This window comes from Anabrus simplex, chromosome 3 (assembly GCF_040414725.1).
Source record: "Anabrus simplex isolate iqAnaSimp1 chromosome 3, ASM4041472v1, whole genome shotgun sequence".
NCBI classification, from domain to species: Eukaryota; Metazoa; Arthropoda; class Insecta; order Orthoptera; family Tettigoniidae; genus Anabrus; species Anabrus simplex.
Window position 1 is genome coordinate 197485963 of NC_090267.1, and position 13636 is coordinate 197499598.

Here is a 13636-nt window from a genome sequence, read left to right on the forward strand (position 1 = left end):
AGTGCCATTCCTATTTGCTTAAAATTATCTCAAAACTATAACCTAGGAATTCTAAATATGATTTAACATCCATAGTGTGTCTAAAATACTCCACTTAAAAATTACAAACCTACAAATTACATGTGAATTAGTGCACTGTTGTTCAGTGTGTGTGTGTGTGTGTGTGTGTGTAGGTCTGCTAGATGCTTTACGTCGCACCGACACAGATAGGTCTTATGGCGACGATGGGACAAGGAAGGGCTGGGAGTGGGAAGGAAGCGGCCGTGGCCTTAATTAAGGTACAGCCCGAGCATTTGCCTGGTGTGAAAATGGGAAACCACGGAAAACCATCTTCAGGGCTGCCGACAGTGTGGTTCGAACCTAATATCTCCCGAATACTGGATACTGGCCGCATTTAAGCGACTGCAGCTATCGAGCTCGGTGTGTGTAGGTCTATATGACGTGTTAAACGGCATTCGCCTTCAGCTTTACTACTACCACATCACTTGTCTCTTGATGCACTTCCAAGTCCTCGTTCATGAAGCGTTAATAGGAGGAATAATGTGTCCTCACTTTGTTTACATTGATGATTGACAAAGCGTGTCCAATTTCGAGTAGTGAATTGATGGTAATGAAATAATCAAGCCTGTCAGGGCTTATCTGTAAGAAGGAGAAACTGATGCGATATACAGGATGTACCCGTGATGATCTTAAATTTTTTTAAGGAAGATGGAGGATGGCAAATGGATCAATTTGAGATAAGGAATTGTAGTCCAAGTTGTTTAACGTCCGTCCGTTCTTAAGAGACGCAGGGGTGCCGGAATATCGTCCCGCAGTAGTTCTTTAACGTGCCGGAAGACAACGACATGGGGTTGTCACCCTAAACACACTTAAAAGCCACCGACCTCAGTCGGGTTTGAACCCGTTAACTTGAGATTAGTAGACCAGTACACCACTGCGGCCGGCAGTCAAAAGTTAAAGCAAAAATCGGTCTGATACCTCCGACTGTACTGCATTGACGCAGGGAGACGCCATTTCGAACATTTGTTGTAAATGAAGCAGCTTGTGAAACTTGTGCAGGTAAACGGACTTCAATGAGTAGAACTTTGCTTTAACTTTTGACTCGATCGTTTCCGGAATATGGTTCATTATCTCAAATTGATCCATTTGCCGTCATCCATCAACCCTGAAAGTTTGTAACGTAATCACGGAAACACCGTGTCATATTAGCCTATTGTGACTCTTCATGAAAATAAGAACCCGGAGCGTAAAGTGAATAGTGAGTTTTGACAAGGCGGATCCAAAGGATAAGCATGTTATTGATAACAGTCAGTACGGACCAACAGTGACAAATATGGTCAAATTATAGATCATGTGAAAGGACATTCAGTATATATGAGACCCATCTTCTAGCTTCAGTACCGTAATAGTTCACCGAAGATAATTTTTGAAAAATCAAGTGAATAAACTTCATTGAATAGGGGAAGTAAATCATGTAACCAAAGTTTCGTTTCAGAGTCAAATTATTGTACATCATGTTCGTGGACATTCTCAGGCCAACACGCATTAGTCATTCATCATCTACATGTGGGATTAATTTCTGATAGAAGTGTTTGGCATTTTGAGGTTAAATTTAAGAACTATTAGATTTTCTATCATATTTATGAAATTCTTTTCACAAAAAATAAATAGCAATAAAGTTTTTGATTGATGTCTGTTCTAGCTGCTAACAATCAGAGTGTTGGGGTTTTGTTCTGAGTACTTCAACGCGTTGTAAGCCAACGAAACGGTGTTGTAGTTAGAGGTGAGAACCGAGAACTCATGGCTCAAGAAGCTCGAGAACTTATCACTGTCTTGCAGACGAGACACGTCTCATAAGACTCTAGAGAAGAATAAGCGCGTTCTTAAGGCTCGGCCAACCGGACGTATCAGGAAGCGGTTTGACCTTTAACCTTCGATTTGTAGCGAATAACACAGATGTATGCGCAAGCGGGAAAAAAGAAAAGGTGGTAGGAAGTTTGATTAATCTCAGTCAACCCACGTGGTAGATAACACAAACTGAGCCTTCACTGTATTAATAATTAATGACAGCGGCTGCTCTTACTTTGTAAACAGTCTTTCGGTTCTTACTTGTGGTGGTGATTCTTGTTTTAAGAGGAAGTACAACTGGGCAACCACACTCTATTAACACAAATCAGAGGGAAAACGGAAGAGGTCCGACCCTTCGAAAAATTAAGATATCCACAAAAGAAATACAAAGACCACGAAGGGCGTGAAAATGAGCGACTCCCTAGGCCTCGAAAACCTAATACCGTCGGGGTCGGAAAAGAGCAAGAGTTGACCAGTATATGTTGGATAGGATAGATGGAAGTGAGTAACCTGGCAAAAATAAGTAGAAGCAATGCCAGGACTAGCTAAGGGCCTCGTGATCACCAACTCACTCTCCCAAGTTACGAGCCCCTTTTAGTCACCTCTTAGTACAGGCATGGGATATCGTTGATGTTATTCTACCTCCTCTCATCTCCAGAACGATCAGCTCTTACTTGGTTGCAATCATTGGTGGTGGTTGGTTTTCTGTTACACAATATATGCATTAATAGACTTGTAACATATAGAAAAGGTAGGACTTTCAGAAAATTTGGAAATTGGCACTCCACTTAGTACTTTAGGAGAGACATTTTAATGGATATTCATCGTGTTCTAGCTATATTTTTATGTTCATCCCTTGTGAGTTCATCGTCTTTTCGACATTTTCTACATTCGACAGTTCCCAGAGCAATCACCACAATGAAATGAAATGAAATGAAATGAAATGAAATGTCGTATGGCTTTTAGTGCCGGGATATCCCAGGACGGGTTCGGCTCGCCAGGTGCAGGTCTTTCTATTTGACTCCCGTAGGCGACCTGCGCGTCGTGATGAGGATGAAATGATGATGAAGACAACACATACACCCAGCCCCCGTGCCAATGGAATTAACCAATTAAGGTTAAAATCCCCGACCCGGCCGGGAATCGAACCCGGGACCCTCTGAACCAAAGGCCAGTACGCTGACCCTTCAGCCAACGAGTCATCACCACAATACTAGACCCCGAAACTTACGGCAGGGTCTACATATCCTTTCACAAATACGAAAATAAAATAGGTTATAACATAATTTCTATGCAAACAAGAATACTGAACTAAAGACAAAAATGTCCTAAGTAAGGAAATGAAAACAGAATGACCACTCACAGGAAACTACACTAAAAATTGGGAACCAGTCAGATAAATCTGACCGAGCTCGATAGCTGCAGTCGCTTAAGTGCGGCCAGTATCCAGTATTCGGGAGAGAGTAGGTTCGAACCCCACTATCGGCAGCCCTGAAAAGGGTTTTCCGTGGTTTCCCATTTTCACACCAGGAAAATGCTGGGGCTGTACCTTAATTAAGGCCACGTCCGCTTCCTTCCCACTCCTAGCCATTCCCCGTCCCATCGTCGCCGTAAGACCTATCTGTGTCGGTGCGACGTAAAGCAACTAGCAAAAAAAAAAAAAAAGATTAATCTGAGGCGAACTGGTAAAAGCATAACGGTTAAAATTATCCCCATCACACGAAACTAAACACTTTTAGAACAGCACTCTTGATTGCAAACACGAGATGATTCTTGAGACAAGTCAGCAGTTAGACTGTGAAGTGATGGACTAGAAAGACATCCTGGGAGTTTATTCATTTGCTTTTGGAGCAGACTCCTAATGGATGCTCAATTCTCTTTTGTTTACTCGACGAAAAAAAGAAACTAAACTGCTTCCACTACGAACTTTGTAATTGGCTGTTACTGGTATATTTGCCTAGAGGATCTTTCTAGAAGCTGTATAGCGACAGAAATGGGAATGGAGTACTTAAATCTCCTTCAGAGCATCTCTTCTCCATTTTCATTTTATGCTCCGTCTTTCAACGTGAACTACATCTCAGAGACAACAATGAAGTGTAAAATAGGACACGAAAACATGTAGGCCTATCATCATCGCCATCATGATCATCACTGAACAAAGAATAAATTTACTGAATGTACAGGCTGGCCCAAAAGTTCGTTAACATTTGACGAGGAAATACCTCACGGAATATTAGCGGTAGAGAGGTAATAAGTGACACACATGTGTGCCATAACATGGGATTTTATTGACACCAAAATAAAGTATACAAGAAGTAGCAAGTTTACCGCGGTCGTCCGACCTCATTAGGGATGCTGAAAGACAACACCAGACGGCAAATTCTGACCATACCTACGGATATGTTGTACAGCGTTGTTCACAACATTGTCTCTCGTACAGGCATTGTTGATAAATGATGGCCGACATGTACAGCATGTGTTGTAAAGAACATCGTCTTTGCTAAACCTGAAGCGCCAACTGTTGGTCATTTTGTGTACTTTATTTTGGTGTCAATAAAACCCCATGTCATTTCAATCATGTCTGTCATTTATTACGAGTACGTCTCTACCGCCAATATTCTGTGAAGCATTGCCTCGTCAAATGTTAACGGACTTTTGGGTCACTTTGTAATTCATTTTTTGTTGATCCCCTCCAAATATACTGCCTGTTTTAATTTACTTGTAGTTCCGGGAACGAATTTTAATGATATGCACTCATCAGGTTCGTATCACTAAATTATCAAACTTTAACGTGCTGAAATGAAATGGCGTATGGCTTTTAGTGCCGGGAGTGTCAGAGGACAAGTTCGGCTCGCCAGATGCAGGTCTTTTGATTTGACTCCCGTAGGCGACCTGCGCGTCATGATGAGGATGAAATGATGATGAAGACGACACATACACCCAGCCCCCGTGTCAGCGAAATTAACCAATTAAGGTTAAAATTCCCGACCGTGCCGGGAATCGAACCCGGGACCCCTGTGGCCAAAGGCCAGAGCGCTAACCATTTAGCCATGGAGCCGGACTTTAACGTGCTAAGTAGATAGGGAGACCTCAAGACTACAATATCGTGCACGCCAGTGAGACAAGGTATCGAATTATTTCTAGTTTTTGTTACGTAAGTTATTTATGTAAAATGGTGTGAAAGTAATGATCAAGAATTTTACAGTACATGATGCTACTCTAACATAGTTAGAGCCCTGCACGGATGCAGATATCCGCGGATTTATCCGCGAAGTTAGTGTCTTGGCGGATACAAACTATATGGCAGAGCGGATAATTTTGCTGATAATTTGTAAATAATGACGTTTATTGATTTTCACTCAGATACACTCTTGTTTTTGCTTGTGGTAAGGCGCCGCTTTGACATTGGTATGGGAAAATGGTGATATAAAGAGCCTTGTGAAAATTTAGATTTTATATTTCCACCTTTACAATACTGTAATTATCTTTATTAAAAAGACTACATTAAATTACACTCGTGAAACATGTTTCGTCCTCTTATAGGACATCTTCAGTCACAAATACATAACATTAAAAATAAGGTAATGACACATTAAAATAAGTAAATGCAAAGTCTTTGTATCCTGTGACGCAGCGTGATAGCGTCTTGTCAATCTTCAATGTTAAAATGGTGCGGCGTGAACATGATATGGAGCATGAAGTCCAATTAAAATCATATGTTAAGACTGTTGTTCAAAACAACGAATTGTCAATTATCAAACACCGTAAGTGGCTATGCGAATACAATTATGTGCATATTGTACATAATCAAGAAAGCTATTATAATGTGGCATCAACACAACACTGTTTTATGTACAATATGCACACAATTTTATTCGCATAGCCACTTACGGTATTTTATAACTGACAATTCGTTGTTTTGAACAACAGTTTTAACATATGATTTTAATTGGACTTCATGCTTCATACCATGTTTACGCCGCACCATTTTAACATTGAAGATTGACAAGATGCTATCACGCTGCGTCACAGGATACAAAGACTTTGCATTTACTTATTTTAATGTGTCCTCGCCTTATTTTTAATGTTATGTATTTGTATTTGTGACTGAAGATGTCCTATAAGAGGACGAAACATGTTTCACGAGTGTAATTTAATGTAGTCTTTTTATAAAGACAATTACAGTATTGTAAAGGTGGAATTATAAAATCTAAATTTTCACAAGTTGATACTTTGACAATACGGGCTCTATTATGAAATTTATAACGTGCAATAAAGAGCCTTGAAACCATAAAGCCGTAAATCTGACCTAAGCCTAACTGACTCCTGCCCACCATTAATGGAAGGAAGGAATTAAGTTCAAAATGTCGGTAGTTGTCGCAAGAGAAAATCCCTCAAAACCTGTGACTGTAGTGGTTCTGGTGCCAGGTGTCAGGCCTATTGTATTACGTTAACAGATTTATCCGTTTAATACCTTGGGTGTAATATACTATAGTTAAATATTTAAATTATCCGCGGATAACCATTTACGGATGCGGATGACAATTCGCTGATGCAGATGCGGGTGCGCGTGCGGAAGAAGGAAGTGCGGATGCGGAGCGGAGGAGCAGGGCTCTAAACATAGTTAATCATAATATACGTTTTTAACTTAACTGTTATTACCATAGAACGACAAGATGTTGGAATTTTATTCCACAGGAAGCCAACGACAAGGAGATTTTCCATTTAAACAACGTAAACCGCCACCGAGCTCAGCCGGGATTGAACTCGTTATTCTTGGAACAAACAGACAACGACTAGTAAACTGTGCCACTGAGGTAAGGAATGAAATAATTAGTTAATTAATCCATAAATACAATATTATTCTACGCTCTGCTTCGTCATGGGAGAATGGGAAGGTGACGGAGACTGTCAGGTAAGTCGTACTTGGTAGTGCCGTTACAAGTACCAGGTGGCCCAAACGGCCGTTAACATTTGACGGGGAAATACTTTACGAAATATTGGAGGTAGGGAGGTAATAATTGACACAAATGATTGGCATGGCATGGGGTTTTATTGACACCAAAATAAATTAAATAAAGCTTCACTAACAGTGCCTTTTCTGATAAGGTCAACATACCGTGATTGCAGGCGCATTTGACGCCCTCTCTCACGATAGCTCCTTTTATACCGTACACGGGTCTCATGCGGCATCACAGAGTGTTGCTGTCCAGCGCCATCTGTTGGCCTGTTTGTGCCCTCGTTGTTGGTGTCGATAAAACCCCATGTCATGTTAAGCATGTGTGGCCATTTTTACCTGACCTGTTGCTGTTCAGCGTCATCTGCTGGTCATTTTGTGTACTTTTATTTTGGTGTCAATAAAACCTCATGTCATGCCAATAATGCGTGTCAATTATTACCTCTCTATCGCCAATATTCCTTGAATTATTGCCTCGTCAAATGTTAACGAACTTTTGGGTCATCCTGTATGTCACTACTTCAGAAAAGGCCTGGTACTGAGCGAGTTGGATGCGTGCTTTGAGTCACGTAGATGTGAGCTTCCATTCGGAAGATGGTAGGTTTGGACCCTTCCGCTGGCAACACTTAAGGTGGATTTCTGTGATTTTCTATTTCCACGGCAGGCAAATGTTGAGGCTTCCCATTAATAGGGGCCATGGTCAGTTTCTTTCCAGTCCTAAGCCTCTCCTATCCCATAGTCACCACAAGACCTGTTTGAGATGGTGCGACGTATAACCAATAACAAAAATAAAGACTTGGTACGAGGAAATAAGGGCACTCTCTAAACACCGACATTGTTGAGGAGGTACTTTCTTGTGTCCTGAGTCATAGGTTCAGTCCCAACCCATTTCAGTGTCTATTCGAAGATGCTATATCAATAACCTACCATGTCGTTCTTAACACCATTCAAAAAGTCTACACTGCTACTTCTACAAAATATCTCGGTATTCTACATGAAGTTCTCAGTTCCGCTATCAAGAGTATTGTCTGTATTTTGCTTCAGAGCTTCGAGTTGTTGGGGTTAAAGGAAAGTCGTAATCTGCATGCAAGCCATCCAACTTGTGACAACCGAAAATAAATTCAGGCCACATGAGCATATTACTATTATTATTGTTATTACCTGAGCAAATAGTTTTGGGAAAGTTTCTTTTTTACGTAGCACCGACACAGATAGGTCTTATGGCAACGATGGGAGAGGAAAAGGTAAGGAGTGGGAATAAGAGGTCATAGCCTTAATTAAGCTACAGCCCCAGCATTCGCCTGGCGTGAAAATGGAATACCACGGGAAACCATGTTCAGGACTGTCGACAGTGGGGTTCGAACCCGTTATCTCCCAAATGCAAGGTCACAGCTCCGTGGTCCTAACTACAGGCCAACTTTTCTGAGCCCAACTTGGCAGGTTCGATCCTGGCTCAGTCCGTTTGTATTTGAAGGTGTTCAAATAAGTCAGCCTCGTTTCGGTAGATTTACTGGCACGTAAAAGAACACCTGAGGGACAATATTCCGGCACCTCGGCGTCTCTGAAAATACTAAAGGTAGTAAGTGGAACGTAAAACCAATAACATTACTTATTAGATAAATACTGGCATAAATACTGAGATTGAGATACTTTACCGCCTCAGATTCACGAGTGCAGCGTTTGATCATCTCCTTAACGCATGTTCGACATCTATGACCTCAGTATCATACCATAGTGCCACCAACACTTATTTATAGATGCCATATATAAAATGACTCTAAAATACGAACATATATATTAGAAGAATACTTAGATTAAAATGGTCAGACCATCGAATAAATGGCAGCACTTTGGAAGAGACCAACAGCACGAGCACTGAGACAGTGATCATCAAAGTTCAACTTCGATGAGCCAGCCACGTAAAGCATGCATATCATACGGTTTTCAAGGCAAGTAATATAAGAATGGACATTCAATCAGCGTGGACAACAAAAGGATACAAGGACGTTTTCAAAATCCAATACTAAGAAGAGTCAGATTGATATCAGCATCTGGAAGGATGTAGCGCCTGATTGACTGATGTCGCAACGTGTTGTCCATAACATCCCACAACTTTCTAAACAACAGTGAGTAAGGCACAAGCCCGATAAGAGAGAATAGAAAAAAACGAGAAAATGGTAGGCGGAATGACCACCAGGTTCTACAACAACGAGGAGATTTGGTAGAATTAATGTTTTAGCATTGCAGCAAAGCTCGTGCTTTTGGAATAAAATTGGTCTCTTTATTTATCTAATAATCCGTACTCGGCGATATTGAGAGAATACAATCGCTATACTCAAAAGGTAGTGAATGCTTATGCTTATGATGATGATGATGATGACAAACTGAATTTAGGAGGTGATCGGCTCGAAAGTCATCGTCGACAGCCATGAAGATGGTTTTCCGTTGTATCCAATCTTCACTCTGGGCAAATGCAGGGTCTGCAGCTTAAAAATTGCCACAATCGCTTCCTTGCTAGTCCCAGTCCTTCCCCATCCAACTGTGGTTGAAAAAAGTGGTTTTTTTTTTTTTTTGCTAGTTGTTTTACGTCGCACCGACACAGATAAGTCTTACGGCGACGATGGGACAGGAAAGGGCTAGGAGTGGGAAGAAAGCGGCCGTGGCCTGAATTGAGGTACAGCCCCAGCATTTGCCTGGTGTGAAAATGGGAAACCACGGAAAACCATTTTCAGGGCTGCCGACAGTGGGGTTCGAACCTACTAACTCCCGAATACTGGATACTGGCCGCACTTAAGCGACTGCAGCTATCGAGCTCGGTATAATAATTTCGTGTGGCTATTACTAGCCGATTGCAGCCCTTGTAAGGCAGACCCTCCGATGAGGGTGGGCGGCATCTGCCATATATAGGTAACTGAGTGTTATTGTGGTGGAGGATAGTGTTACGTGTGGTGTGTGAGTTGCAGGGATGTTGGGGACATCACAAACACCCAGCCCCCGGGCCATTGGAATTAACCAATTAAGGTTAAAATCCCCGACCCGGCCGGGAATCGAACCCGGGGTCCTCTGAACCGAAGGCCAGTACGCTGACCATTCAGCCAACGAGTCGGACATCGAGCTCGATGAAAAAAGTGTATATATTAGTGTGACGTTAAACCACGAGCAAATGTAAAAAGGCGGCTTTTAATAGTCCCATTGTCTGCTTCTGATCCTTTCAGGAGAGAGTAACCTTCGTACTCTTGTGTATGAAACATCTGTAACAGTCGGTGCTGATGTGGTGAGGATAGAAATCAATCTAAATGAACTCACACTGAATTTAGGCTCGTTGAATGAAATCGTTTTGACATTAAAAACAATTATGACGAACTTGGTATCAACTGCGATAAAAAGACATGTGCTTTAGTCTCCTGGGAAAACTAAACAAAGCAAAAGCAAATTCGTAATATGTAACTGTTGATGTCGTGATCATAGCCACTGATCATCCAGTTTTACTTTGAAACACAACCACATTTCATTTCATAGATCCCACTTGCATTGGCTGGAGTTCGAACCAGTCTATTTCTGTACCACTCGAGGGCACGCAGCTTTGAGCTTGCATTCGGCAGATAGTGGGTTCGAAGGTTCGAACCCCATTGTCGGCAGTCCTGATGATAGTTTTCCATAGTTCCCCATTTTTACGCCATTCAAATGCTGTGATTGTACCATAATTAACACCACGGCCGCTTCCTTTTCACTCCTAACCCTTTCCTATCTGCATTCGGGTGACGTACAGCCAATTGTAAAAAATAAATAAGAATTGAAATTAAAGCTATAGGCCATAGAGAAAATATATTTTAATCAGACTACAAATAATGTAAGTTACTCACAATGGACTGCAGAAAAAGATGATTACTTGAATATCCTCAACGTAGCGCATCTGTCCCTTGAGCAGGATACTACGATTCCCTTGGCTTCCTCGCCGATCTAGTAGAGGTGGTCCTATACTCTCCGGGACCTCCAGTTGTGAGGGTTCTGGTGTCGCTGGATCCTCCGATTCCTCAGCCTCCTCCCGCTGCGGAGATCTTATCACCTCAAGCTCGAACAGGACAGAATTCAGGTACATGATCTACGAGACATAAAGTACGTACCTAATCAGAAACAAATATGAACTTGTTTAACGTTAATCATGAAAACATGCTCTAACTGAAAATCCACGCTGGAAAAATAAATTGAGAAATTGTGATGAACAAACCAGAATTCACTTCCAGTTATAGTTATTTTCCCGACTTATGGCGACAAACCGCGGTGATTTTAGCATAATAATAGATTTCTAAACGTTTTCCGCTTCTACTTTACTCTCTTGTGTCTCAGTTTGTGATAGTGCATACACTAATATAAAGAGTATCCATTTCAAACTTTACTTTCTTGTCAGCTCTAGTTCTATTTCATTAAAACAATACGTAGAAGAGTAAATTGTAATACTCATTAATCAATAATTGATTCTCCTCTTCATACCCACACAACAGACTACTCTACCAACCAGTACAGAAATACGCTATAGTAGTGATTACATTGCTCCACATAATGTTGGCGTCAGGAAGGGCATCCGGCTTGAAAACAGGACCAACTCCAGATATCAGACAAAGTTCGCACACGCGATCCCACAGAGGTGGGAAAAGCGACAAAATAAGACTTAATCAGGGCATGACAAAATCCCGCATGCCAGGTAACCCCGGCGTCTGACATTACTGGGTTACAGCTACAGTTATGTACATTTAATTTGGCATAAAGGAGGCATATAGAAGGCATTTTAAGATGAAAAAGACGAAATATATCCTTTAATCAACTGGTTTTGTTAGACAGTAGTCTTCTACTGGATCTACTTCCAATGATTTATTTTAAAAGATCTCCAAAGTGCTTCTTTTCATTTGTGATCAGACTTCTCATGAGAACAAACTCTTGAATTGGTGTATGTTGCAGTACGGTGGTTTTTCAGCCTCGTCTTCGCATATTTCACAGGCTTAAGTCGGTTAACTGGAGGGGTGTTGAAATCAATAAAGCTGGATACGTAAGCAACGAACAGTGATGACCTTAAGGCGAGGTGGTACACCCTATCTCTGCAATGTTAAAGTATGCTTTCTTCGTGTACCGTTTTTGACTAAACTCGTAAACCTGTGTTGATAAAAATTGGCATACTAATAGAATGATCAATTTTGTTCATTACCCCATTGTCTCAAACAGTTTCTAGCCACACAATGCCCGGAAAAAATTGTAATTTGAAAAAAAATACAACATTTTCAGTAGTTTGTAGACCATAACTTTGTCATTATTTATGCTAGAGACCTAACAAAATGGGTTAAAGTTAAACAATCACAAGAGAATAACTGGTAAAAATTTCAACATTCTAGCATAAATAGGTTTTGGGTACATGAACACTGAAAACTGTAGTTTGGAATAAAATGCAAGTAAAGTAACAATACCTCAGTGCATGCCTGTTCCATATTCATGATCATCTGGATCACCAATTTCATGTTCCCTGGCCCTCTTCTTGTTTCTTTTGATCACCCTGGACTTTTTAACGGCCGCCTCAGCTTCCAGATCTGATTTCCTCACTCTTTCTGCATCAATGGCACTACAGATTTGTCGCATGTTCTTGCCAGGATCAATGCCTAACTTCTCCAACACCTTCACTCGACCGATACACCCTTCATTGTAAGTCAGTACAGCATCATATAACCCCATGCACATTGTGTCATACCCAACAAACACTGTTTTGGCCACACGGTTCCACACTACACTGTTGAAAGATTCGTTTTGTCTTGTCTTGTCTTGATAATTTGATGAAAGATTCGTTTTCTGTTCACAAATACACGTGCGACATTCTGAAGCAAACACACTAATGAACAAAAGAATGCAGAAAAGCGAAACACGACACGTCACTGGACAGGTTAGCCAACACAATTTTCCTACGAAAGTTGATGCCGCGAAATTATAAACTAAAAGCTGCGATGTTGAAATGGCAAAAAAGGGGGTGTAACCTTAGCTGTCACTATGACATTTAAACGACATTACAGGATGTTCCGGACGATTTACCAAAACATACCATCAGTATATGATAGAACAGACTACAAGGTGTCAAAATTTGTGAAAATCAGAAAAAGTCATATTTTCACCCAACGAGGTGTACCACCTCCCCTTAAATAAGTGACGAACTGGTGCCTGATGAAGTTATTCAACAAGCTGAAAATTCACAGACAGAATGGTGACATTGAAAAGAAAAGAAACCGAAACAGAATATATACGCAAGAGATCAGAAGGCATAATCTAACGAGTGGAGTTAAGCAGAGGGCGTACGGCGTATATCCGCGTGTACCCTGTATGTATGTATGTATGTATGTATGTATGTATGTATGTATGTATGTATGTATGTATGGTAACCGTATCGATAATACATATAATGAATTGGCAATTGATTGAGGGAATGGAGACATTTTTCGAGCTTCTTTGCCTATGTGGAAGTTAGGTTGCGTCTGATTGCGCAACAGTTCCGACTACATCGGGGACTACACCGCCTTTGTACAATGTGTGGGTGGAAAGTTAAAGTAGATTTCACCACATATCGTATTCGTATACTGCGTCGGTGAAATATAAGTAGAATCAACCGTAATTGGAGTTTCACAAACTGTGTCGGTGAAAATATAACTAGAGTCCACCATAATTGGAGTTTAATAAACCGTGTCAAAGGAAGACGGAATTTAATTGAACGTAATTTACATTAGCCTTTTTCCAGTGGATACGGTCCCAGGACTATGAAGATACCCAGGATTACTGCAAGAGGAGTTGAACCAGTAATCC

General features: G+C 41.1%; 1 protein-coding gene across 1 annotated transcript in view; it reads right to left on the reverse strand.

Annotated features, from left to right (window-relative positions):
* LOC136866739 (soluble guanylate cyclase 89Db) overlaps nucleotides 1-13636 on the reverse strand; it is a 175270-nt gene that overhangs the window by 25245 nt on the left and 136389 nt on the right. Inside the window, exon 5 of the mRNA XM_068226828.1 lies at nucleotides 10669-10907. Within this exon, the coding sequence (XP_068082929.1) occupies nucleotides 10669-10907 (239 nt within the window). The remainder of the gene's footprint in view (nucleotides 1-10668; nucleotides 10908-13636) is intronic.